Genomic DNA, 27,919 nt, shown 5'->3' with positions numbered 1-27,919 from the left:
AGAATTTTTTATTGGCCAGGTGTGATTGGACACACAAGGAATTTGTCTTGGTGCATATGCTCTCAGTGTACATAAAAGAAAAAGATACGTTCATCAAGGTACAACATTTACAACACAATTGATGGTCAATATATCAATATAAATCATAAGGATTTAAGAACCTTATAGACATAGTTCACCAGTTGTCTTTGACCTACGACCAGTTGTAACCCTTTGAAGTTACAACCTATTGGTTGTAAAAAAAAAAAAAGGAACCATGACTCAGTTCTGAAAATCCAGTGGTTGCCATTGCTACCTCTGGTCATGTGACTGGACTTTGGGCGTTTGGCCACAAAGTCCCATGAAGGCTGTTTGCAGCATCCCATGGTCACCTGACTGTATTTTATGACAGTTTTTGCCAAAAACTGTAATTTACTTGTAGTCTTTGGCGAAACCGTGCTCAAACAGTGGGTTTGCTTAACAACCGCATTGTTAGTTTAACACTGTTGTTTGCCGCATTTGCTTAAAAGAAGATAGCAAAAAAAAAAAAATATTGTAAAATCAAGTTTTGCCACATGATCAACCCATTTTATTACCGTCACAACATACGCAACTGGAATGAGCAGTGTCTATTACTGTAAAGAGGCCGAGGTGGTGCAGTGGTTAGAGTGCAGTATTGCAGGCTACTTCAGCTGACTGCTAGCTGCATTCGGCAGTTTGAATCTCACCGGCTGAAGGTTGACTCAACCTTTCATCCTTCCGAGGTGGATAAAATGAGGACCCAGATTGTTGGGGGCAATAGGCTGATTCTGTAAACCGCTTAGAGAGGGCTGGAAAGCGCTGTGAAACAGTATATAAGTCTAAGTGCTATTGCTATTGCAGGCTAACTCTGCTCACTCCCAGGAGTTTGATCCTGATGGGGCTCAAGGTTGACTCAGCCGTCTATCCTTCCAAGGTGGGTAAAATGAGGACCCAGATTGTTGGGGGCAAGAGGCTGATTCTGTAAACCGCTTAGAGGGCTGTAAAGCACTGTGAAGTGGTATATAAGTCTAAGTGCTATTGCTAGTCTTTCCTTTCCTTTCCTTTCCTTTCCTTTCCTTTCCTTTCCTTTCCTTCCCTTCCCTTCCCTTCCCTTCCCTTCCTTCTGTGGTGGTACAATGCAGCATTGCAGGCTCTGCCCATAGCCAGCAGTTCAATCTTGACTGGCTCAAGGTTGACTCAGCCTTCCATCCTTCCAAGGTGGGTAAAATGAGGACCCAGATTGTTGGGGGCAAGAGGCTGATTCTGTAAACCGCTTAGAGGGCTGTAAAGCACTGTGAAGTGGTATATAAGTCTAAGTGCTATTGCTAGTCTTTCCTTTCCTTTCCTTTCCTTTCCTTTCCTTTCCTTTCCTTTCCTTTCCTTCCCTTCCCTTCCCTTCCCTTCCCTTCCCTTCCCTTCCTTCTGTGGTGGTACAATGCAGCATTGCAGGCTCTGCCCATAGCCAGCAGTTCAATCTTGACTGGCTCAAGGTTGACTCAGCCTTCCATCCTTCCAAGGTGGGTAAAATGAGGACCCAGATTGTTGAGGGGGTGGCAATAGGCTGACTCTGTAAACCGCTTAGAGAGGGCTGTAAAGCACTGTGAAGCGGTATATAAATGTTGTTGCTATAGGTTGAAGATTCCATGTATCGTATGTATGTGTCAGAACCTAAAGTTTAGATCGGCATCTTCCACAGATCTATCTGGCAATGTTCAGGATGACACCCGTATGAAATCAGGATGAGAAGCAGTTCATCGTATACAGGTCCTCAATGGAAGGCATGACCCCGGGACAATGCAACCATCACCAATACATGCCGGTTGCCAAGTGTCTAAATTCAGATCACGCGACCAGGGGGATGCCAACAACAATCCTAAGTGTGAAAAAGGCCACAAGTCTCTTTTTTTCAGTGCTTGTCTCTTCAAACGGTTACTAAACAAAGGGTTGTTAAGTCGAGAACTCCCTGTACTGCCTTCAGCCACTTCAAACAAGGGTCCCGATAACCTGGCCAGCCTTTGCTCCCGGGATCTGCTTGATGCAGACGCCAAGAGAGGAATCTGGGACAAGGCGTGTCTTCTGGGATTCTGCGAAAGGTCCTCCCCCAACCCATTCCTAATACTTGTTCATTCATAATTTACTTCAGTTTCTCCCATTCCCGCTCTGCTGTTACATGGGAGAGAAAGACAGACAGGGAGAGAGAGAGAGAGAGAGAGAGAGAGAGAGAGAGAGAGAGAGAGAGAGAAACAAAAAGATAGACAGAGAGAAACAAAGAGAAAGAGAGAGAGAGAGGAACAGAGAAAGACAGAACGAGAAAGACAGAAAGAGAAAGACAGAAAGAAAGAGAGAGTAAAACAGAGAGAAAGAGAGAGAGAGAGAGAGAGAGAGAGAAATCTTTTCTCCACAGGAAGTACTAAAGAAAGTTCCCCTTCATGCAAAATTAATGCATGGGATTTGTTACCCGGAAAGGCGGCGAGGCCTTTTAAAAAAGAATTAGAAAAAAAAAAGAGATGACTCTTGATGGCAATTAAGTAATTAAGATTATGTGGAGCTTCCAGACTGAAAGAACTGCTATCCAACTAGATTCTTTTTATTGGCGGTTTCTTGGCCCTCATGGGAAGCGGAGATGGAGACCAATGGACCTTCCTGGATTTTTGAAGTATCAACCCTGAAACTGACCTGACAAAGCCATCTTGGATCTTGAGTGTTGCCACACTAGAGATAAGGGATAGGGAGGGGGGATTAGAGATAGCTGGGGGTTGTGTAGTCAAAACAAAATACTTTCTCTTGGGAACCAAGGACATTCTCACACCTGGCCGGAGGAAGGAGAAGCAATGTCACCAGGAAACCAGATAGCACCTTGATTGGATCGTGTGACTGATTGTTTGGGGAAGGGAGAAAACTTTTACTTTTAACTAGGTGAAAACTGCGGGAACATTCAGAGTAAGTTTTCACAGCTTGTGCCAATATGATATATCCAATAAAACTATGCTTTGAAGAATCCACCTGCCTCAGAGTTTTATTTGGCACGGGTATGTTACCTGGAACCCTGGACATTAAACCGTCTCTGAACCTTCTGACATGAAGGTTGAGAAAGGGTAGATCTGCATCACAGATGTGGGTGGGGAGAATCCGGTGGCCTTCATTTTGCCTCTTCTTAAAACTGCGATACAGGTAGTCCTCGACTTAAAGCAGTTCATTTAGAGACCATTCAAAGTTACAACGGCACTCTGGAAAAAGGGACTTACGACTGTCTTTCACACTTAGGACCCGTTGCAGCATCCCCATGGTCACCTGATTTACATTCGGATGCTCCCGTTCCTTACTAGCACTGATGATGTTACCTAGTTTGAGTGATGAGAGGTCTGCAAGAAAACAGCCAAGCTCAGAGAGTACCAAGGACTCCTCGTTTGAGCCCTGAGCTACAAATATTCTCCTTTACAGATTTGGTTATCTTTAAAAACACAGGAAGACCATTTTCCTTGGGAACCCTCAGTTTTTAATTGCCGCGTCTTCTGAAGGTCTCCAGAGATGCTACTTTGGTTTCTTTATTTTTTCCGTTAGGGTTGAGAGTGAAGTGCAAGAGTTTGCCTTGTTTTTGGCAAGGGGCAGAAAATTATGCTACTGAAAATAGATGGTTTTGCTGCTGCATTTTGGCATCTTGTGGTCATATCTGAACGGTAGAAAATTTACTCCAAAGCAAATGGTCCTTTCTCTGTTAAAAAAAGGGAAAGAAATTTTTAAAAAAGGAAAACTTTTGTATAGTTATTTCCAAGGTTAAAAAAATATGTATTTTCTCCGAGGCAGGGGATCCTTTCCTTGATAATATCCTTTCACAAAGATTACTATTTTTGGCGCATGTCTGCAAATTAGCGGAGTTTCTCAGTTCCATGAGTTTTTTGGTAGGTTTTTTGTAACTTCATCTGTATTCGTTACCTGCTCTTTTGTGTCGCTTCGAATTAAAGATAAAGCCATATCATTTAAGATGGCTGCAAGCCATAAATAAATAAATAAGGCCTCTTCTTTGTTGCTTTTAAACACAAGCTCACCTATCATCGTACTGTGACTGTCGGCAAAGAAGCATTCGGCCGTTTGGTCCACTCTTTTTATTTCTCCGGAAAAAATAATAATAATCCAAGGAAAAGCAACTTTTTCCCAGGTAACTGATGCCCCCTTCTGGTGAAACACAAAGCTTCCTAGCCGACAGAAATTCAAGGGACGAGGATTAATTGCTATTTTGGTTGGTGCGTGTCTGTCTGCAAATTAGTGGAGTTCCTCAGTTGAGGACAAGAAGCAACGGACGGAAGCTAATCAAGGAGAGAAGCAACGTAGAACTGAGGAGAAATTTCCTGACAGGGAGAACAATGAATCCGTGGAACAACTTGCCTCCAGAAGTTCTGAATGATCCAACACTGGAAGTTTTAGAGAAGAGATTGGACAATCATTTGTCTGAAGTGGAGTAGGGTTTCCTGCCTAAGCAGGGGGTTGGACTAAAAGACCTTGTTCTGTTATTCAATGCTTCTATTGCTGGCGCATTTAATGGAATAACCCGACTCATTAGCAGAATGGCCAATTTATTTTCAAGGCAGTGTTGGGTTTATTTATCAAACAAAGCAAGGGACTCTGGGCCCTATACAATGAAGCTAAAATAATAAAAAATACACAAATTGTAGGACTGTGTTGGACAGTTATTTATTCTACAGGCTGCTTCCAGGTATGAGAACCGTCAATTGCATTAGTCCCGCCTTTTGGGGCACCCGTTTCAAAGTTATGCAACAGGAAGAAAATTCCAGAATAGATACAGGAATTGTGATTCTGCTATACTTCCAATTTTTAGATCTACTTTTAATTACGTTAATGGCTTTTGGGTTTTACTTTTAAATAGATTATCTCTAGCTTTGGGGCTGTCCTTTTGTCATTTTATGATTACCCCTCTTGTTAACAGGGCATGTTACTTTTAATGTTGGAAAAGCAACCTAGAAATACTTCATCGCATGCTATTATTTAATATTTTTGTTAAACAGCGCTTCAAGGTAAAGGTTCCCCTCACGCATACGTGCTAGTCATTGCTGACTCTAGGGGGCGGTGCTCATCTCCATTTCAAAGCCGAAGAGCCAGCACTGTCCGAAGACATTTCCGTGGTCATGTGGCTGACATGACTCAATGCTAAAGGCGTACGGAACGCTGTGACCTTCCCACTAAAGGTGTTCCCTATTTTTCTACTTGCATTTTTTACGTGCTTTCAAATTGCTAGGTTGGCAGAAGCTGGGACAAGTCATAGGAGCTCACCCCGTTACACGGCTCTAGGGATTCGAAGCGCTCCAAAGAAGACAGCAAAAAATAGTTAACTCGGATAACTAAACTGATGCCCCAATCTGTTCAGGTAGTCCTCAACTTACAAAAGGGCCGGTTTAGCTCTGCCTGGTAAGGCCTGTTATTAAGAACACAAAGCCTGCAATTACTGCAGGTTCGAGCCCGGCCCAAGGTTGACTCAGCCTTCCATCCTTTATAAGGTAGGTAAAATGAGGACCCAGATTGTTGGGGGGGCAATAAGTTGACTTTGTAAATATATACAAATAGAATGAGACTATTGCCCTATACATTGTAAGCCGCCCTGAGTCTTCGGAGAAGGGCGGGGTATAAATGTAAACAAAAAAAAAAAAAGTTCATTTAGTGCAGGGGTGTCAAACTCAAGGCCTGGGGACCAGATCCGGCTCGTGGGGTAGATTTGGCCCATAAGGGCGGCCCTGGAAACAGCAAAAGACCGCCCTGTGGTGCCCAGTGAAAATGGCGCTTGGGAAGGCTGTGCTTAGCCTGCCTGGGCTGTTTTTGGCCACGATGGACTCCTGCAGCCTTCTGCCAGAGAAAATGGAGTTTGGGGAGGCTGCATGCCAGCAAAAACGGAGACTCAATGAGTGACATTGAGCTGGCCACCCCCCTCCCCGATCAAACACAACCCTGATGGGACCCTCAAATTTAATCAAGTTTGACACCCCTGATTTAGTGGCTGTTCAAAGTTACAACCGCACAGATCCAAGTGACTTATGACCGTTTTTCAGACTTACGACCCTTGCAGCATCCCCAGGGTCAAACGATCAAAATTCAGACGATTGGCAACTGGCATGTGACTTATTTTTGGAGTGTCCTGGGGTCACGTGATCCCCTTTTGCGACCCTTTGACAACAAAGTCAATGGGAAAGCCAAGATCCACTAAATAATTGTCTTACTAACTTGACAACTGCAGTTACTCCCCGTGGCAAGAAAGGGCGTAAAATGGGGCAAAACTCACTTAACCAATGTCTCTCTTAGCAACAGAAATTTTGGGCTCAATAATGGTCATAAGTCGAAGACTACCTGTGCCGTAAGGAAATAGTGGAATTTCGAACAACTTTGGGAAGTGCAAATCTTCTGACCTGTAAATCTGTGTAAGAACCACTCCATCTTATTTAAGCATAGCGGAAAGTGTAAAAATAAGCTATTGTTGTTCTCCTTTACAACAATAAATCACTGAGAAGATCTGGACTATTTAAATTGGGGCAGTTAGGAAGGACCCAAAAGGATATCGGCTTGATCTGACAAGCAACTGACATCAAGGAACAAATATGCACATAGCTTGCTTACTTAGGGCTTAATGTGCAATCTTGGCCTTGTGTGTGTTGTGTAGTACTTAACTATGCCACAGTCAACAAAAAGCGTTACAATAGATAGTTAAACAATCCTCATTACTTAAGCGGTGTGTGAATCACAAAGAAGGGGTACCTGTGGAAATAAGTCATTTATTTTGAACAACATTGATTTTAGAGAAGAGGTTAACATTAGGGAATCTACAATATCCATTGTCTACAAACATCTATGTTGTGTTAAGTAAAAAATAAAATAAAATAAAAGGTTGTTCTTAGGAATGTGTACAACAGAAAATAAGATGCATTTAACGTGGCCGGGAGTGGTAACATACGTTTGCCAAACTCGGCTTTATCTTAAAAGAGAAATGCTGCCATCTAGGACAACTCTTTATTTAATTCCTTATTAGTTCAGGTGTCCTCTTAAATCAGGAAGTTTGGTTTAAAGGCCCATGGATGACGGGTGGATCTTGGCCGAGCAGCTGTGAAAAGAAGAATAGCAGGATTGATACTTCTTCCCATGTTTAGCTCACAAGGTCCTTCAAGCAGGAGCTGGCTGGTTTTAAGGCATGGTGCTCTTAAGCTTCTTTGAAAGGGCGCTCATCGAGAGACAGGAAGAAATATATATTATTTTGGCTTATTATTGCAGATAGGATAAAATGACTCTTTGTTTTCTGCATCTCTTGTTTTTCCTCTAGCCCGCAGAGCATCCTTATATATTCATAATCCAGCTTTTGCTATTTTTATAAATAACTCAAGGTGGCAAACATACATTCCTCCTATTTTCCCCACAACGTCGTCACTGGGAGAGATTGTGACTGACCCAGTCACCTAACCGGCTTTCCTGCCTAAGGAAAGTGAGAACTAAAATTCACCATCTCCTGATGATTGGCCCAAAGTCACCCATCCAGCTTTCCTGCCTAAGGCGGGACTAGAACTCACCATCCCCTGATAATTGGCCCAAAGCCACCCAGCCAACTTTCCTGCCTAAGGCGGGACTAGAACTCACCGTCTCCTGGTGATTGGCCCAAAGCCACCCAGCCAGCTTTCCTGCCTAAGGCGGGACTAGAACTCACCGTCTCCTGATGATTGGCCCAAAGTCACCCAGCCAGCTTTTCTGCCTAAGGCGGGACTAGAACTCACCGTCTCCTGGTGATTGGCCCAAAGTCACCCAGCCAGCTTTCCTGCCTAAGGCGGGACTAGAACTCACCGTCTCCTGGTGATTGGCCCAAAGTCACCCAGCCAGCTTTCCTGCCTAAGGCGGGACTAGAACTCACCGTCTCCTGATGATTGGCCCAAAGTCACCCAGCCAGCTTTCCTGCCTAAGGCGGGACTAGAACTCACTGTCTCCTGGTGATTGGCCCAAAACCACCCAGCTAGCTTTCCTGCCTAAGGCGGGACTAGAACTCACCGTCTCCTGGTGATTGGCCCAAAGTCACCCAGCCAGCTTTCCAGCTGAGCTGAACTCAGTCTCATTTCAACTGGGGCAAGATGCAAAGATGGGGAAAAGTGTATCGACTAACCAGGCTCATCCTATTAGCTACACTACAATGGGATGTGCCATCTGAATCCAGCTTATACATATATTATTATAATCAGAGTTTATTGCTTAGCCTGTCGACAAACCCAGGCATTAAGGCGGACTCAACCAACCTTGACGAAGTTCGGGTGTGAATCCAGCCACAGAGTTGAAGACAGTCTCACCTGGGAAGTCTGCAGGGGAGGTGAGGAAAGACAACTGAAACTACTAGGAGTTGGGCAAGTGAGGCATTCAAAAATACTGGCAGATGGGGGAGGGGGGGGTTAGGGGATGGCTTTTTTTTTTTTTTTGTTGCTAAGGGAACAGCTACTTCAAAAGCAGTTGGCATTCGAAAGCCACCTTAGCCAAATGACGGACAGTGAAATGCCGGTGCAGCCTGCTGCCCCTTGTTGCTATGCAGCTCCAGACCGACAGGAATAGAGGAAACAGCCACTAATGCGGAGTGGAGGGAAACAACACCACCACCATCTTCTTTCAGATTTAGGCATGAAGCATCACCCAGATTTGCCCGGCTCTCACCTGTAGGTAGGTGTGGGTAGCAGGCCAGGTCTACCCCCGAGCAGTGGTCGCTTTGCAGGGAGATGTGGAGGAGCTAGGTGCATCGGTCTTTGGATGATCTTTGTGAGAAGTGGAGGTGGTTTCCCCTTCGGGCCAGCCGGCACGACTATGAAGGAAAAACAGAAAACAGGATTTTGGTAACAGTGGAACCTCAGTACTCTTGTCAATTCTGTAGCTGGCTTGACCGACGCCATCTTTGAGGCTTCAGTGTTGCCACAATGGAGATGAGGGGGAGGGAGGGGGAAATAAGAGATAGCTGGGGGTTTGTAGCCAAAACAAAACACTTTCCCCTGGGAACCAAGGACATTCCAGCAGGTGGCTGAAGAGGAGGAGGAGGAGTGATGTTACCAAGCAACTGGACAGCACCCTGATTGGACCACGTGACTGTTTGTTTGGGAAAAGAGAAGGAAAAACTTTTAATGAGGTGGAAACCACAGGAACCTTTAGAATCGGTTTTCACCAGCCTGTGCCAAGACTATAGATCCAATGAAACTGTTCTTTGAGGAATCTACCTGCCTCGGAGTTCTGTTTGTTATGCGTGTATTACTTGGAACCCTGACATACTCCTTGTTAACTTGTTCTACCTCAGTACTCATTGTTAACTGCTTCTGGGAGGTGCGATGAGTACCAAATGAATGCTTCCCGTAAGGAATCATATAGTGAGCCACAAGGCGGCTGACATTGTCAAGTTCTAGCTTGAGGACCAAGACAAAATGTGTGGATCCAAGACAAATGTGTGAATTCCTTGAATACCAAATGCGACACCTTGCAAAACAGCTGAGTACTGAGGTACCACTGTAGTTAGCAGTATCGACATACCAGATGCAGTGCAAACTTATATCCGTATATATGCTTTCCGAAGGGGGGAAAAAAACCAGAGTCCACCTGTTACAGGGCAGTGATCCGGTATCCAGGCAAACTTTTTCTTTTGGATCCAGAGACAATAAAAGCAGACCGGCGAATAAAGAAATTGTAGCTTTATTATTAACTCAAGCGAACAAATTTAAAAGCCTAACACAGAAAGCACAGATACCAAGCAAGATGATACTCAAATCTCTTAATAAGCTGTCAGGAGCTCCTTGATAATAATAATAATAGTAAAGATAGCCTAAGGATGGCTGATTTCCACAGTATCCAGAGCTAGGATCTGTTCAGAAGCTGCCCACTGTCAGCAATAATCCCAAGTTTTTTAGCAAAACCTGACCCCAGGACTTCACGGCCCTGCTTATAGTCAGGAGACAGCAAGACCTGGCCTGGACTAGCTGGCACATGACACCGGAATGGGAACCCAAAGTCTGAGATTCTCACAGATTGGCAGTTATTTCAATGTTTCTTCCCGCCTTCTCCTTCATTTCTTTTATTTGTATCCCATTTTTTAATTATTTTTACAAGTAACACAAGGCGGCGAACATATCCAACACGCCTTCTTCCTCCTCTTGTTTTCAGCACAGCAACGCGCCACCCCCCCCCCCGGTGAAGTAGGTTGGACGAGAACGAGTGACAGGCCCCAAAGTCACCCAGATGGCTTTTCATGCCTAAGAAGGGACTAGAACTCCCAGTCTCCTGCTTTCTAGCCCAGGTGTCTTAACCGCTATTTAGCAAATGAGAGTGGGAAACAAGGAAATTTTAGCTCTAAACATTTACATTTTTCTTAGTACAAAGGAGAATGGAGTGGAATAATTAGAATTAGAATAGAATAGGATTATGGAAGAGAATAGAATAATAGAATAGCATAATAGAGTAGAATTAGAATAGAATAGAATAGAATTATGGAAGAGAATAGAATAATAGAATAGCATAATAGAGTAGACTAGAGGGGAGTAGAATCATGGAATAGAATAGAATAATAGAATAGCAGAGTCATGGAATAGAAGAGTAGAGTAGAGTAGAGTAGAATCATGGAATAGAATAGAATAGAATAGAATAGAATAGAATAGAGGTCTTCCAACTTGGCAGCTTTAAGACTTGTGGACTTCAACTCCCAGAATTCTATGCTGGCTAGAGAATTCTGGGAGTTGAAATCCACAAGCCTTAAAGCTGCCAAGTTTCAAGACCTCTGGAATAGAATAATAGAATAGTAGAGTAGAGTAGAATCATGGAAGAGGAGAGCAGAGCAGAGCAGAGTAGAACAGAATAGTTCTTTATTGGCCAAGTGTGATTGGAAACATAAGGAATTTGTCTCTGCTGCATAAACTCCCAGCATGCATACAAACAACAAAGTGATAAATCATAAGGCATGAATAGGAGAAGGTAATGGGAAAGATGTGAAGGATAATAGTAACACAGCCCTACTACAAGGGTTAATATCCTTAGGATAAGGATATTTAATTGGATAAATCCAAATAGGTCACTAAACTCTTGAAACAAGAGTGGTTTTCCGTGCGGCCACTACAATGTTATATTTTGATGGACCAACCTGGAGTGGGAAGAAGAGCCCCCAACGGTCTCTTGCCCAACAAAGCTGGCTTAGGCGAGGGCGCAGCAGATTGCCCTAATGCAGGAGATCGACCAGGGGTTGGCAGCAGGGGTGGTGGCTTGCTCAGCGTCGGGGGGAGGGCGCTCCCGCTTGGCCTGGCATTCGGGTACTCGCCGTCTTCACCTGCGGCGGCTAAAGTATTCGCTTCTGAAACAAAACCTGGATTAGGAGGGCCCAAAGTTAGCAAGGAAACAATCGGCTAGCCAGGCATGCCGCTAGCCAAGAAGTCAACTTGGCTGCTTATTTTAATGTCCTCTCTTTTTTTCAGCCAGTCCATTTACGCAGGGATAAGACGACTTAGGAAATTATTAAGGATGTGAGGTGGGGAAAATCATGTTTATAGGAGTCACGGAAGTGATTTGAAGTAGTAAATTGGTAGGGTTATTGGCTTTTATAATAGAAAGCAGTTAGGGAGGGTGTCTTTTTTTTCCGCGAGTGTGACAGTTTTTTTTCACTTGCTCTAATTATACCTCGTAACGGCCTTTCGCCATGTGAAATGTGACTTATCGGACAGTGGTACAGAGGCGAAGGGGGGGGGGTTACTCTTTTATTACAACAGCCGGATGAAAGCAACTTTTTTTGGGTGGGAGGTGACAAATTTGGGACTCATCGGTAGGGTGCTTTGTGGTTTCCTAAAGTGGGGAGAGGCTCTCCAACCTGAGCCACGGTATGGTGGACTATGTTTTTTGCCCTTTTTATCATTAAGAGCCATATATCCCATGCACTCAGCACAAGGTGGCATTTCTCCCAATGCCCGTGAATAGGGATGAATGACAAAGTTCCCTACTCACCTGGAAGGGACTTTATTTGAAAGCGCAAAGAAAGGACAAACGTTAAGGAATCTGGGATAAAGGATGAGCTGGGGACGGATGCAGACAGATGCAGGGAATCCATCTTAAGTAGCCACCCCACTTCTTAGAGGAAGAGCCGTTACCCACAAATAACGGGTCATCACATTGCAGCCCCTTCTCGAGAAAGTCTCATATTTAACCATGTTAACGTTCATGCACGGAATGTGATTCTTCCGCTCCCCGGTTCGAGGGAGGATGGGGCGTTTTTCACACCGGGTATTTTCATATTTGAAGGCTGGCCGCCCACCCTCCTCCGAGGTTATTTTGAGATTGTGGGTGGGATTTAGAGGATATTGTGGAGGAAGAAAGGAGGGTTGGGGGATGGGGGAACATGGAATACCTTCAAGCTTATTTCTCCTGGTCTTCAGGTAGTCACTTATTGAGTTCAATTCTTCCATATATAAATGCTTTCCCTCACTTAACACAAAGAGGAGGTGTCTAATGCCTAGAGGCACATGGTAACTCTCATAAAGCTCCCGTTCTAGAAAGCCATCCGCCAGATCAGCTGCTTTGTGGGAAATCTCTGTGCGCTGCTGTTGTTCATGCTCAGCAAAAATTTCCTCAAACTCTTTAGCTATCAGAGCCAGGGCATCTTCCATGGGCATATTACGGTGGACTACAGAGAAGAGAGACACCTTGCTTTTTAAAAAGTCACATCCAGACAAAAAGAAAAACAAAACAAAACAAAAAAAACACCCAAACACAAAACCGCCGCGTCCTTCCACCATTCCGACCGCGGAGCTAAAAAGCTACCTTCGGACTCAAAACTTTTAACTGAATGTAGTCATGTCCAAGATTCAACACCAACACGCCCGTTTCTATGAAATGTCGTGGGTGACTCAACTCGGCGCTGTGCTTTTGTGTGTTGAATTAATTTCCTAAGCGGGACTCGTTTTATAAAACCACCTCTGGAAAGAGGAATTGGGAGTTGAGACGGGACTGACATGGGAACGTTCGTTTTAAATGCAGGAAAAAATGCCGACTACGAACAAAGCCTGTTTTTTTTCTGGAAGGTAAATTTTGGATGAAGGACATTTTGGTAGGTGCGGTAGCGGCGTAACGACTATGAATTCTTTAATCCATTGTTTTACTGCTCTTATGGCATATTCAATCGTGTCTCAAAAGAGGATAGTTTTGATGTGTTTTTTAATAGGAGGAGGAATGGATCTGGAGAGCGCATTTTCTGATTGGGGACCAGTTCTTAAGGTAAGCTAAACTTACTTTTGATAGTCTGATGAAGCATGATTACGGTGCATGAGGAAAGTGTTACATTAGATGGTTCAACAAGAACGCAAAATGGAGAACCATCGTTTTTAACTTCCTGGAGGGCACGTGTAAGACCTGATTCAGAAGTAAGGTATATCATTTCCACCACAAGGCCATGATCCTGCAACCGATGGCCTATGGCTGTTGAATATTCCCTTGAAGGAAAAAAAAAAAAACAAATAAAAGAAAGAAAGAAAGAAAAAAAAAAGAAGCAAGTTATTTGACAAGTAATTCAGAATATATAGTATTAGTGCCAGTGTCCTAGTAAGGGTCATTTTTGTGTGCGGCAAGAAAATTCACGGAAAATTTTCAGCGAGATAAGATTAGCGGTGGGCTTTTTTTCGCCAAGTCACCTGAAACAGAGGGGGTCCTTGCTTTATGAAATGTAGATTTAAGCAGTCATAAAACTTCACCTCAATGTGGGCCACACATTTCCTGACTGAAATGCTGACAGAAAAATTGAGGTTAAATTTGCAGCAAAAAAAAGGAGAGCTGATTGGGTCATACGGTGTTCTACGTTTTACGACCTCTGCAGACAGTGATGTTCATCAATCGGGTATCCTGCAGATATGACTTTCAGAGTTGCTCAATGGCTGACTGAGAATTCTGGAGAGTGACAGGCTGGAAAAACCAGCTCTCTACATCTACAATTATATATTACAGGTACAGAGGTTTGGGGCTAAACTTCCTGATGGGAAACACAAGATTTCCCCACAATATCAAACTGGCTGGTGTTTATATGAACTTCCACATAAATTAAGCTCACTTAACTGGACTGGATTGTAGCTACCTGGGCTTAACTCTCGCAAAACTTTGCGGTGATTGAATTGCATTAAGGACATAGAACGTTTAAGTTGCTTCCATTTCAACAACAATTCCAAGGGAACCTCAGGTGTGTATCCATGAGAAACTGCTTAGTATTTGTGAATATTAGTTAACATATACAAATGAGATTTTTGGACATAAAGTGATCTTTAGAAGTGTGAACACGTGGAAATTATTTTAAGAATGGCAATTAGGACTCTCAAAGAACAGCCTAACAGAACTCTGCTTTCTTTTCTCAGATTTGAAATAGTTTAAAAATAAACAGATGTGAAGCAGCAAAGACTACACTGCAAAGCAATTTTTAAAAACGAACACCTTATTTAGATTTTATAAATGCTTTACATGTACTGGCATTTTACAGAATTGCTTAATTTAAACAGGCTTCTATTATGGGTCATTCTATTTTTGAGGCTGCAATTTTACTTTATGGAAAATTCCACAGGCATGGATGCCCAAATTTATCTAGTTAGATCTAATTTATCTTATTAGATGAAACAATTTCAACTAACTGGCAATTTTACCTATGCTTCATAGCCATTTTGTGTGCCATGTTTTTGTAGGCCCTTTCTGGAATAAAAAAGATTTTTTTTTTAAACCGGGGTGGGTGGGTGGGAGACACTTTTTGTATTTTGCCAAACCCAAAAATTTATTCTCAAAACTTATTCTAGGATATGAGAATATTTTAAATAGGTGCATTAACATCTCATCTGAGGATATGAACACGTGAGGCTAATTATGGACAAACATTTAGTGGTGATGTTTATAGAGCCAGAAAGAAAAGGTGGCCAAAGGTTTGGGACTACATGAAAAAGTTTAGCGTGAGATGAACAATCACCGCCTTCAGTTTATTAAGCACGCTTGCTGTGACAAGAGCAAACAGATGAAAAGGCAGGGTTTTTTTTAATTCCCACTTTGACTGGATGGGAAACTGGAAAAAGATGACAGAAATATTTTGCCAGAAAAAACAATGCAGGGTTCAGGCCTCATTTTGGCAATGTAGTAACGAGGAAGAATGTAAACAACTCTGTAAGCCGTTCTTACGTCACAATATGACACAATCGATTACAGCGATTCGTCCAAATTACTGACAATTCATTTAGCAAAGACATAGAACAGCTACACTCCAATAGAGACTGCTATTTACTATTTATAATATACTTGATGTTGTATGGGAGAACTGGAGAATGGCTTTTAGGGAATGTTTGTGACTGCAAATTAAGAAATCCTGATTAAAGCAATACTACAAGAATCAAAGCACGTGAAACTCCCAAAAGTTCGAGGTTAAGCAAAGTTGGAGGCAGCATGTTTGCTTTCAACTGACGTGTGTTTTTATATTGGAAAGTCTTCAAGGAAATTTTTTTCCCCTCAGAGCATTTTAGAGATGCTAAGCACTTTTGTGTGAAAATCTGCAAATTATGGGGGCCTTTTTTTCCAGGAACTCCGTCAGAGAAATAATAATCGTTATTTTAAGTATCAGGATGAAATGTTCAATACCGAACGCTGAATTTAATGACCCTCGGTGAATTTCATGGCATTCAAAATCAACTGAAAGGAACGGAGAGGTGATGCTGTGGCTAATTATTATAAATTTCCATAGTGACAACATCAAAATTACGCCTTTTTAATTGGCTTCATTTACTGACAGAGCTTAACACAAATTTTCACCTTAAAGAATGCTCACCTTAAACCACTAACCACATTATTTATGTTGATATTCAAGTTATATCTGGGCAAAGAAGAACAAGGGACCGCATTAAAATGGTTTTTTTAAAAAACACCAAATGATAATCCATACATACGAGCAGTTAAGAGTATTTCATAAGCAAAAAGGAGAGGTGGATCTTGATTTAAATGGACGTGGATGGGCAGGAAAACTCACAGGTGAAGTTACTATGAGAAATAGTTACCATACCCCTTTTAAAGAGATCTCCCTATTAACTAAAACATACATGTAAGCATCATTACTAAACTTACAACCATCTTACAAGAGCGACAACTACACTAATTAAGTCATAGTCTTACCATGCCCAAGTTACAGGGGACAGAAGGAAATCAAAATATTTTACCATTTAATAGTTTCCCATTCATGGGAAACAGATGTCAAAAATGTAATATAGAGGGTCCAAAAGAGGGTGGGAATAATGGGTGGTGAGCCTATTTTACTGCTATTTTTATTATTTTTATTCAACTCTCTAGATCAGGGTTAGGCAAACTATGGCACCTTTACGACCATGGCTGGCTCAGGAATTCTGGGAGTTGAAGTCCACAGGTCATAAAGGTGCCATAATTGACCCACCTATGCTCTAGAGACTTATTCTGGGACACAGGCGTTTATGAGAAAAATGCAGTGGGTGGAGGAACCTTTTCTCCATGCAAATGATGATGTTACATTTAAAGATATATTTTGGTTGCTCGGTCATGCAGTAAAGACATGTACCGCCATCCTGGCTCTTTTGTCACTTCAGAAACAAAACAGGAAAATCAAGATCTCTAAAAAGAGTTAACCGTATTGCTAAAAGTGAAATTAAATGGGGAACTGTTTGCTCCAAGTTCAGTGAAGCATCAGTAACTGCGTCTTTAAAAAATAATTAAAAAAAGACCTACGCTTGGTCCTTGCTGATGGAAACGATGACACAGTCCGAAGGTCTTTGTCTGTTGTATTCCTTCTCTATCTGCTGGTAAAACTGCAGGTACAATTTATCGCGATGAGCATCCTTGGTGTGGCTGTCATCTAAACATATAAGCAGATAATCAGATTGAGGAAGGAAGGGATAGATAGGTAGATAGGTGGGTAGGTAGGTAGGTATAGATAGATAGGTAAGAGATACATAGAGAGATAGAAATAGAGAAGATGGAGAGAGAGAATAAAAGAAAGTCCTTTTTGGCCAGATATGTGCATCTATGATGACGGGGGGGGGGGGCACTCCTTGTTTTTTTTTAAATTGATCTGGGGGATGCAGAAACCTCCAAGACTCAGCCAACATTTTCTGTTGTCATAATTTCTCACATTTTGAGATGGGAAACGTATAAAAATTTCTGCATAAGATCTCAATGGGCTGAACTCTAATTGATTAGCAACAGGATAGGATAGGGTAGGATGGATAGACAGATGGACGGACAGACAGACAGACAGATTAAAGCAGCAGCAAGGCTTAATACACATGTTCTTTCTTCAGTTAATATGGTAAATTCAGTATCTAGGCAAGATTCAGAACTAGATTATAGGTGACTTGTCTGTAGTAGCAAGTAGTAGTAAAACCTGATTCCCACATTGATTTTAAAAAAGAAGCGTTCTATAAACAGCCAGCTTTAAGTGTCTTTGTTCTCAATGAAAAGACTAATAAAATGAAATAATAAAATAATAAAATGAAAGGGCCTCTATGGCTCAGACTGGTAAGACAGTCTGTTATTAACAGCAGCTGCCTGCAATTACTGCAGGTTCAAGCCCCACCAGGCCCAAGGTTGACTCAGCCTTCCATCCTTTATAAGGTAGGTAAAATGAGGACCCAGATTGTTGGGGGCAATAAGTTGACTTTGTATATAATATACAAATGGATGAAGACTATTGCTTGACATAGTGTAAGCCGCCCTGAGTCTTCGGAGAAGGGCGGGATATAAATGCAAATAAATAAAATAAATAATAAATAAAAGGGATTATATGTGTAGCTAAGGATTGAACTGAGGAGTCCTTGCTGGTCTCCAAGCTTGGTTGTTGGCTTTTGCAGACATTTCATTACCTGACCAGGTAACATCATCAGTGCTGGTGAGTGTGAGGATTAACATCAGATAATCAATACCCTAATCAAACAACTACTAAGGTGACAAACAATTAAGCAGACCAACAATACCTTAGCTCTGCAGCTCTGAGTCTGTGCTGAGTTCTAAACGAGTCTGCTGCTCAAAACTGAAACTGAAACTCCTCTCATCTGCTTGTGTTTTGCTTGTATTTACTACCACGTTGGAAAACCTGCTTTTGGTATTGTATATTTACTTCATGTGTTATATTATATATAAAGAGAAGTTATTGAATCCTGCTGAATCTGTTACTTGTGTATGTTTTCTGGATGTGATTGCTCCTGCAAATTCTGAGTCCTTGCAGCAAATAGCAAACAGCCAGGTCAGCTTCAGCACATTATTGCAGCCCGATTCAGCACGAGCAGCTGAGTGGATCAGCCTCCCGGAATACCCACAATCAGCTGTTCCAGGCTGAAGGGATTGCCACAGACCATTGCCGCCTCCATGCCTCGCGTTTTTGGCTACATTCAGTGTATGAGACGCACCCAAATGTTTACCCTCTTTTTTGGGGGGTGGAGGTGTGTTTTATAATCCGAAAAATACGGTACTTCTGATATTTGAGAGCATATGCACCAAGACAAATTCCTTGTGTGTCCAATCACACTTGGCCAATAAAATTCTATTCTATTCTATATTTCTAAAACTTTCAGAGAACCCAATGGAACTGATATGCAAAACTGAAACTAAAGGAATTTGGAGGAGCAAGCACATTCTTACTGCAGCTTTAATTTCAAGTAACACTTACCTTTCTGAGGGTACTGGTGTCTCTCATAATTATCTTCATTCTCTGTTGAAGGATGATACTGCTGCCCAAAAAGTTCTTCAAAGCTTTAAGCCAAAAACACACAAGAACTAGTGTTATCTCCCTTTAAAACAAAATATCACAACCCTCAAGTTGAACAAATGCTAAGTGTCAGTTTTGGAAACCATTTTTTTTCCTTTTAGCTTCCTGCCACATATTTTAGCCTGGGAAATTGGGACTTTTTGTTGTTGTTGTTGGAGTGGTGGAAGAATAGCTATAACAACATTCTTTGCTCTGGGAGTCAAGGGCATTTGCTTGCACCTGGATGGGAGTGACTGGGGATTGTGTCCAGTTAAGCCTGAAGGATGGATTAGACCATGTAATGAACTTGTGGATGTGGAGCAGGGTTGTGAACTTTCAACTAGGTGGGGAAAACCTGGAAGCTTTCAGATCCAGGTTTTCCCAGATGTGCCCACATGATATCTCTAATAAAGTGGAACTTTGAGGAATCTATTGCCTTGGAGTTTTATTTTGTTAGGGGTGTTTTTTGGAACCCCGAAACTAAGAACTGGTTTACACCAAAGAAGGCGTGGGACTGCATTGTTTTCAGGAGTACAGAATAAATGCATAATTATTTGATTCAATCCATTATTATTTGCCCTATGCCGTTACTTCAGGTTATAACCAAAGTGAGCATGGAAGGGAAAAAGGGCCTTCTCACCTGTTACCATCCTCATGATCCTTTGGATAACCATCTGGGGGAGAGTAAGAACTCTTCTGAATGGATTTGTAAGGATTGATGCTAGAAGGAGCAAAGAACGCCTGTTAAGGATTGCCAAAAGAATCTGAGCATGAACAAACCTTTGAACTACATCGTGGCAAGACAGACATTTTGGGGAATTTGGAAGCCACATTTTAGACCCTGCAGAATAAGATCTGAAACATCTGTTATCTGGTGAAATGTTGACGGGAGACATCCGAAACAGTTTTTTGTTTTGTTTTTTTACTGTTGTTGTTAATTCAGAATTAACAAAGATCTCAGCCAAGAAATTAAACAATCCCCTCCCCCCGCTGCAATTTCAGCAAATCCCTAGAGAACTGGGACGACATGACAGCATCCAACATCACTGCATGGAAGAATTCTTTGTTATTACAGGCCATGCTAACAGAAAAAATATGACGAATGGGGGACAAGGGCAGGGCGTGGAGTGGTGTATATATTACAAGGAAAACATCTGTCTGTCTGTCCATCCATCCATCCATCCATCCATCCATCCATCCATCCATCCATCTCTTCTGTCTGTCTGTCTGTATCCATTCATCCATCCACCCCACCACCCAATAATCTTTTATCATGCTGTTATGGCCAGATCTGGCTTTCAATCAACCGTAGAAACGTTAACGTAATTACTTACTCCAGAAGTCGAGGAATCCACCCCGGTCTCTGCCTAGACTCAAAAAGAAAAACCCAATTAATTTATACTAAAGTTAAAAGTAGTCAACGCCATTGTTAAAAATACTGATTTTCTCTGGATGTGGACTGTATCTTAAAAAGGCTGAAGAAAGGTCTTGGGCATTGTGAGGTACACCCATAAGTTCTCATGCTGCCAGCTGATGGACCACCTGCCATTTCTGAGTGGTCTTTACGGGCAGACCCAGGTAGAACACAGGGCAATGTCTCATATGGGAGGTGACCAAGGCATCGGTGACCATGAGCAGGGTCTCCTGATCAAGAAACAAGCACAATTGGTGTACATGTAACTGTGCAAGGACCAATCGAGCGCTCCTTTGTTGGAGGTCAGTTGCTAGTGAGATGTTTTGGGGTTGCTGACTTTACCGTTTGTTGTTCTTTTCTTAGTCCGAGGTTAGTTATATTCTTCTTTGTTTTGTTACACTGTTTTTTTTAATATTGTTTTGATTGATAGTGAACCATCCAAAGCCATCTGGAGTTTGGTGACATCAGATCAAACAAAAAAGAACATGCTATACTTGCAAAAGGTTAAGAAAGGACTTTTCTAATCGTGTTACAGCATTAAAAGAAAAACATAAATAAGCTGGAGTGATGATGAAAATTGCAGTGTGGTTTAATTCCTTTAAACCAAACACACTGAGCAGTATTTTTAAAATCTCAACGTCGTACGACAGATAAAGGTTTTTGTTCTGCCAAATTTTCCCTCCTTTTAGATCAGCTAAACAATCTAATTATTCTAAACATTAAGCTTAAGCTGCTGGCTTTGGACTCACCGAGATATGGAGAGAGAAACCAATTAAAGCAAAACACACACAAAAAACCCTCAAACTAGCCGGCAGATGTAGAGTCTGGGAAGATCTTGTCAAGGAGCAAAGGCAGCATAAGGACAACAGCTGCCTGGTCTTGCCTCATTTACTGTTAACTATTTCTTAGGCGCAGATAAAAACTGAATTCGGTTACACTGATTAACTATGAATACGAGATGCAGCACATTAAACCCTTGAGCAAAATCGGAAGTGTGTAATGCCGACAAAGATGCAAGCACAAAACCCAAGATTGGGTTTATTACAGCCAGACACTTTTGTGGAGCCAAGTACAGTAAATAGTTTTTCTTTACCCTAAAAAAAAAAATCATTTCTGTTATACAGGTAGTCCTCAACTTACAACCACAATGGAGCCCAAAATTTATGTTGCTAAGTGAGAAATAATTTTGCCCCATTTGACGACTTCTCTTAGCATGTTTGTTAAGCAGATCACTGCAGTTGCTAAATTAGTAAGACGCCTGTTAAACGAATCTGGTTTCCCCTTGTCAGAAGGTCGTAAAAGTGGATTGTATGTCCCTGGGACCCTGCTGCAAGGGTCATAAATGGGAGTCAATTGTCAAACCTCCAAATGCAAATCACGTGACCATGGGGATGCTGCAATGGTCATAAATGTGAAAAATTTCACTTTTTTCACGGTGCAGTTGGAATTTCAAACAGTCATTAAGCGAAATGTTGTTAAGTCGAGGACTACCAGTAATTGGGGTAGAAACATTCTAGACCAGGGGTCTCCAACCTTGGCAACTTTAAGACTTATGGACGTCAACTCCCAGAAGTCCACAAGTCTTAAAGTTGCCAAGGTTGCAGACCCCTGGTCTAGACCTGACATTGTAGAGAACCTGTAGATAAACTAGTACCATCCTCAAACAACCAGAAGACAAGATGGAAATAATATTTCCATCTGTAAAACAGCTTGGCCAAGGGATATTCCACAAAAACAAACCAATCATTTGCCAAAAATTAAACTAGACAGATATATATTACTATAGGTAGTCCTAGCACCTATTTTTCCATATTATACTCATATCATATTATGATATGAAAATTTCAACATATAGACAGTAACTATAAACCCCAGGAAATTTCTGTGAAGCTGGGTATCTTGGTAAGCAAACTTTTCAGGGTCAAAATCTGCCATTTTCAGAATATTTTGGGGAAAGAAAAGATTTGTCTGAAAACTAAGACAGTTGCTGCCCATCAGTGTAAACAACAATCTGACTTAATGAGGCAGCTGGATTAATTGCCTAGGTGGCCATATTGCTTTGAAACCATTTCTCTGCCAAGCATTTTGATTTGCATTATTTATTGCATTTATATCTCACCTGTTCTATAAAAGCTTAAGGCAACTTATAGAAAGTCTCCTCTAACTTTATCTCAAACACAATTCTTCTGAGAACTCTTGAATTGAGTGTCACTGGTTTGAAATCAACCATTCTGTGCCGTTGTTTCTGCAGTGTTTTGTTGCTAAAGGTTTTGTTATTGGTAAGTAACAGAACAGATACTGAAGCTTAAATACTGTGGCCACCAAGTGAGGAGATTCATTAGAAAAGACTTTTGATTTTAGGAACGATTGAAGCCAAAAGGAGGAGGTTGAGATGGTTAATGTCATTGACACAATGAACATGAATTTGGACAAACTCCAGGAGATACTGGAGGATGGGATGGGGGGGCCCTGGAGTGCTATAATCCATACAGTCATGAAGAGTGGGACACAACTTAGGGACTGAACAATACAGCAACACAATTCTTTGATAACTCTTGATTCAGCTGAACTGGAATCCTGATTGAGAAGCAGAAAGGGTAAGCCAAGTGTTGGTACCAAATTAGAAATACCAGCTTGCTTGGGAACAGCAAGCCCAGAATAATTTGTTGAGATTGGCAGCCATACAAATTGAATGAATAAATAAATAAGCAGGCAAGCAAACAAACAAACTAAGAGGATAGGTTTAGATGTGATGCATAATTTTTTGTTTCTTGAAAAACAAAGAACAAATATGTAACACATAAGCACACAGTTAGTTTATGTTAGGCAGGATTAGCTGTGAATTTGGGCATGCCGTTAGCCACAAATGTAGCCACTAACCGTACTAAAGAAGGAAACCAGGATACAATGCAAATTGAAAATGCTAAGTTTCACACAGAATTTTCAATGATTTAGGCAAATTATCTTATATTGCTAAATGCAAAGATTCAAGTACAGTATTTAGTTTGTATCCATCAAGTATAGGTTGCAATTTTTAAATGAAGAGTTAGTTAAGAGATAAACTTCTGAACTGAAATTTATATATTGTAGTCTCTTTTGAGAGGGAGGGAGGGAGAGAGAGAGAGAGAGAGGGAGGGAGGGAGGGAGGGAGGGAGAGAGAGAGATTTAAAAAAGAACAGGAAAAAGAACATGGATCAATGTGTTTTTACCTTTTTTCAGGATCGGATGTTTGTGCTTGATCTGTGGTTACTTTGGGCCATGAAGACATTTTAGTTTCTAAATTAGAAAAAGAAAATCTTATTAAAAAAAATAGTTTGAAAATATTTCCCGAAGAAAATTTACATCAGAAAATATTCAGAGTAATAAGCCAGTTACGTTTTTTTCCCCAAACTACTAATGCGTTATAAAAAAAATGAAAGTTAAAAAGTGGAAAGTGTTTCAGTCCCTTAAAAATGTTGCTTTGCTTCATGAAATTAACATGTTCGCTGGATACAAATACTTTAAACACTTCCCCTTAATTGCCCTTACGTTGTTATGGTAGAATGCCAAACAGCAACAGGGTATGGGGTTAAATGGACTTGTCCATAATTAACATTTTTTACAAGAAAAGATTTCTCACAGGAGGGATAAGAAATCTGGTGCCTTCTATATATTTTACACTACCATTTCTACAATTCTTTGTCTGGGTCATAAAGTCTAAAACAACTGGGGGGACATCAGGTAGAATTCTCCATTTCTGATCTGCCACTTTTTTGTTTTTGTACCAGGTTATTAATTTTGGAAGGCATAATTACAAGGCTGATGTGACAGGTAAATTGTATTTTTGCATTTCCCTTATGGTGTATTCCTAGCCTGATATATTTGGAAAGATTGTTTGCTCTGCTCAGAAGCCATCATATCCCTTGTGCTAAATATTCTTGGCGTTACTGTAAGCCCCAAAATAGATGAATGTGCAGCAAACTTAACTTTCTTCCACCTCAGTGAATCTAGAGCGCAGATAAAGGACACCTTCCACTTTCCGCCAGATCAGGAACATCACAAACTGAATATGTTTCGCTAGAGAATTTTGCCTCAACCACATATATAATTATAGACTGCCTGTTCAACATAATTATATATACTAGTGGAAAAAATACAATAAATGACATGGTGAGAACATTTTGGAGGTTTTGCAAAAACATATGACAAGGTGTCAGGAGCATAATTCTACAAGTGAAGATTCCATTAAATTGATTTATTGCTAAAAGCCTTTGCAGACAAGAATGTTCTCAGCTTCTCAACACTTGACTCTTTTCAAGCTGCTTAGAGCATTCCTTTTCCTACAATAACCACATAATACAACCCCATCAAATATAGCAATAAAGGCAGATTACAATGAAAATGAGGATGGGAAATCACGAATCCTCTAGCTGAGTTTCTATCAATTTATCCTTTTCCATGGAATGAGAACCTGCAGCAATGCAGATCGCATCTTGAGGGATCCTGGGTGTTCTCCGAGCTTGGTTGCCTTCTTGCAGACATCTCATTACAAACTAGGTAACATCATCAGTGCTATTAAAAATGGGGTTTGCTTTCCCTTTGTATTCTGGTGGCTTGCCCTGTCAGTGTTGGTAGAGGGTGGTCTTAGAGGTTCTTTGGTTGAGCTGTGTCCTGTTAGCTTGTTTGGCAAATCCTTGATGGGGGTATTATTTCAACTGTTGATCTGACTGTTAATCTTGGAGTTAATCTATGCTCATCTGATTGTCTTGAAGCTGCTGATTGCTTCCCCACCAGCAATTAGCACCCAGAGGAGCATAGATTAACTCCAAGATAACATCAGACCAACAACGAAGTAAACAATATGTGACAGATAAATTAATACAAAAAAAAATAAAGCAAATAAATTAATTTTCTCTCATTAATGGTAAACAAAGTAAAAGAATACAAAGTTACATCTTTACAATTTATACCTATCAGTGTATATCTTAAAGACTAAAATTTGAGTTCTTTGTCCAGGATGCTTCTCTGTTGTTGCATTTATATGTAGCCTAGCTAGTCCTCCCTCTCCCTCCCTCCCTCTATATATGTATATATCATGTGTATGCACTTTCCATCCAGTTTGTATACCGTATTTATTGAGTACAAATTATACTCAGAAGTGTGTAAAATTATATATATTAAAAAAATTAATATCAAAAGTATACACACACATAACACACATACAGTCATGCTATCTTCATACATATGTATATACCTACACTCTAACTTATAAATATATATAAATATTAATCACTGTCCATCTTGGAACACAGAGCAGAAAGAGGAAGCTTGAGAGAGAGACACACACATATATGCATACATACAGACAAATACGTTATATATATACACACTAATTATGGCATACAAAGTGAATGGAGAACTCAGACACCATTGACACACAAACACACACTCTCGTTCTTTTTTTTTATATTCCTATATATAAACACACACACACACATACAGGTTTTTATATATTCCTATAAACACACACACACACTTTTATATATCCCTATACATAAATACACATTCTTTTTTATCTCTACACATAGTTTTTTATTTATTCCTATAAACACACACACATTCTTTTATATATCCCTATATATAAATACACATTCTTTTTATATATCTCTATATGTAAAACACAACACACACGTTCTTTTTTTCTATATTCCTATATATAAACACACACACACATACAGGTTTTTATATATTCCTATAAACACACACACATTCTTTTATTTATCCCTATACATAAATACACATCCTTTTTATAAATCTCTATATGTAAAACACACACACACACGTTTTTTCTATATTCCTATATAGAAACACACACACACACACATACGGGTTTTTTATCTATTCCTATAAACACACACACATTTTTTATATATCCCTATAAAAACACACACACACTTTTATATATCCCTATACATAAATACACACATTCTTTTTTATCCCTACACATAAACACACAATTTTTTATCTATCCCTATAAACACACACACATTCTATTATATATCCCTATACATAAACACACACGGTTCTATTTTATATATCCCTATACATAAACATAAACACACACACACACACACACACGTTCTTTTTATATATTCCTATAAACACACACACACACACACACACATTCTTTTATATAACTCTATACATAAAGACAGACACACACACACATTCTCTTTTGTGTGTATGTGTGTATGTATGTATGTATGTATGTATATATGTATATATATATATACATATATATATATATCCCTGTGCATAAACAAACACGCACGTTCCCTTTTTTTTTTCAATCTCTCTCTCTCCATATAAACACACACACATTCGATCAATAAACCCTCCTATCTAGGCCAACTCCCTAGCGGGGCCTGCTTCCCCTTCTCCCCACCAGCAGCCAGCTCGCGCCGTCCAGCCAACCGCCCCCCTCCGGCCCCTTCCCTCCCAGGGGCTCCTGCCTGCCTGCCCAGAGCGCACCCCCCGCTCCCTTCGGGACCCCGGCCGCCCCTCCCTCGCCGCTCACCCGCTCGGGCTGCCCAGGCGCCCCTCCGCCCCGCGAGACAGGCAGGCCTCGTCGATCTCCTCACGGAGCGGCTGCGACCCTGAGGAAGGGGCGGGCGGGGGGCGGGTAGTAAAGGGGGCAGCCGGTCCCGCCCACTCGGGCTCCTCCTCTTCCGGGGAGCGGCGAGTCCCGCCTCCTTCCCCCCCACACTTCGCCCAGCGGCCTAGCGAGGCCTAGCCGGCCCGGCGCGGTTTCCAAGGCAACGGTGGCCGGCTTGTTTGCCGAGGCGATAGAGATGCCGGGAATTGTAGTTCGACCCCCCCCCCGTGGTTAACTGGAAGGGGAATGACGTCACGTGAAGCTGTATCCCGTAGAAATTCGGCAGCCGGTGGGGTCGGGCGTTAGGGTTCGCGGAGCCGGGCTGCAAAATAAAAAAATAAAATAAAATAAAATAAAATAAAATAATCAAATCCAATCCAATCCAATCCAATCCAATCCAATCCATCCTGGGAAATTCTTAAAATTGGCAAGTTAGAAAAGCCTTAAAGTATATTAAAGCACGTTGGTGGCCAGAGGCTGACTCTGTAAACCGCTTAGAGAGGGCTGTGAAAGCACTATGAAGCGGGAGATAAATCTAACGGCTTATTGCTATTGCTATTGCTATTGCACCACCCTAGCAGCCTTTGGGGATATAGAGTACGTTCATCCTTCGTTCACTCACGTTTCAACAGGGTAATTTAATACATTTACGGCAGCCCGACTTCTGCACATCAGACAAAGATGTGGAAGGAAGGAGGGAGGGAGATGGAAAGAGGGGAGGAAGGAGGGAGGGAGGGAGATGGAAAGAGGGGAGGAAGGAGTGAGTGAGTGAGGGAGGGAGATGGAAAGAGGAAGGGAGGAGGGAGGGAGATGGAAAGAGGGGAGGAAAGAAGGAGGGAGGGAGGGAGGGAGGGAGATGGAAAGAGAGGAAGGAAGGAGGGAGATGGAAAGAGGGGAGGGAGGGAGGGAGGAAGGAAGGAAAGAAAGAAAGAGAGAGAGAGAGAGAGAAAGAACGAAAGAAAGAAAGAAAGAAAGAAAGTTTGTTAAACTTTTTCAAACGTTCCTAAAATCTTGGAGAACACTTACAACCAAGTGGGGGGGAGAGAGAGAGAGAGAGAGCGCGCGCGCGCGCGTACAAGCTGCGCGTGCGCATTCCTCTTTGCCCGTCCCTTCAGCCTCC

The 27,919-nt window shown here is 41.6% G+C and overlaps 1 protein-coding gene across 4 annotated transcripts; it reads right to left on the bottom strand.

The window, feature by feature from the left end:
* Nucleotides 1–27,522, bottom strand: LOC131184056 (nuclear receptor coactivator 5-like). Of its 4 annotated transcripts, none has more exons than XM_058154979.1 (13): nucleotides 26,722–27,121; nucleotides 23,375–23,441; nucleotides 20,086–20,118; nucleotides 19,392–19,472; nucleotides 18,674–18,756; nucleotides 16,738–16,864; nucleotides 15,815–15,859; nucleotides 13,264–13,463; nucleotides 12,383–12,658; nucleotides 11,132–11,350; nucleotides 8,677–8,821; nucleotides 8,271–8,330; nucleotides 1–3,712 (listed from the first exon to the last, which is right to left on the bottom strand). In XM_058154979.1, the coding sequence occupies exons 2-12, from the start codon at nucleotides 23,431–23,433 to the stop codon at nucleotides 8,318–8,320; spliced, it is 1,281 nt and encodes a 426-aa protein (XP_058010962.1). In that variant the 5' UTR covers nucleotides 23,434–23,441; nucleotides 26,722–27,121; the 3' UTR covers nucleotides 1–3,712; nucleotides 8,271–8,317. The 4 variants fall into 4 exon arrangements, with proteins under 4 accessions (XP_058010962.1, XP_058010964.1, XP_058010961.1 ...); XM_058154981.1 differs by lacking the exons at nucleotides 1–3,712; nucleotides 12,383–12,658 and adding exons at nucleotides 6,758–7,099; nucleotides 27,422–27,522 and having other exon boundaries at nucleotides 11,132–11,338; XM_058154978.1 differs by lacking the exon at nucleotides 1–3,712 and adding an exon at nucleotides 6,758–7,099.
* Between the last annotated feature and the right edge of the window lie 397 nt (nucleotides 27,523–27,919).

The sequence above is a fragment of the Ahaetulla prasina genome, chromosome 12 (genome assembly GCF_028640845.1).
Source record: "Ahaetulla prasina isolate Xishuangbanna chromosome 12, ASM2864084v1, whole genome shotgun sequence".
Lineage (NCBI taxonomy): Eukaryota > Metazoa > Chordata > Lepidosauria > Squamata > Colubridae > Ahaetulla > Ahaetulla prasina.
The sequence above is the reverse complement of the archived record's forward strand: the minus strand, read 5'-3'. Positions and strand labels throughout refer to the sequence as shown.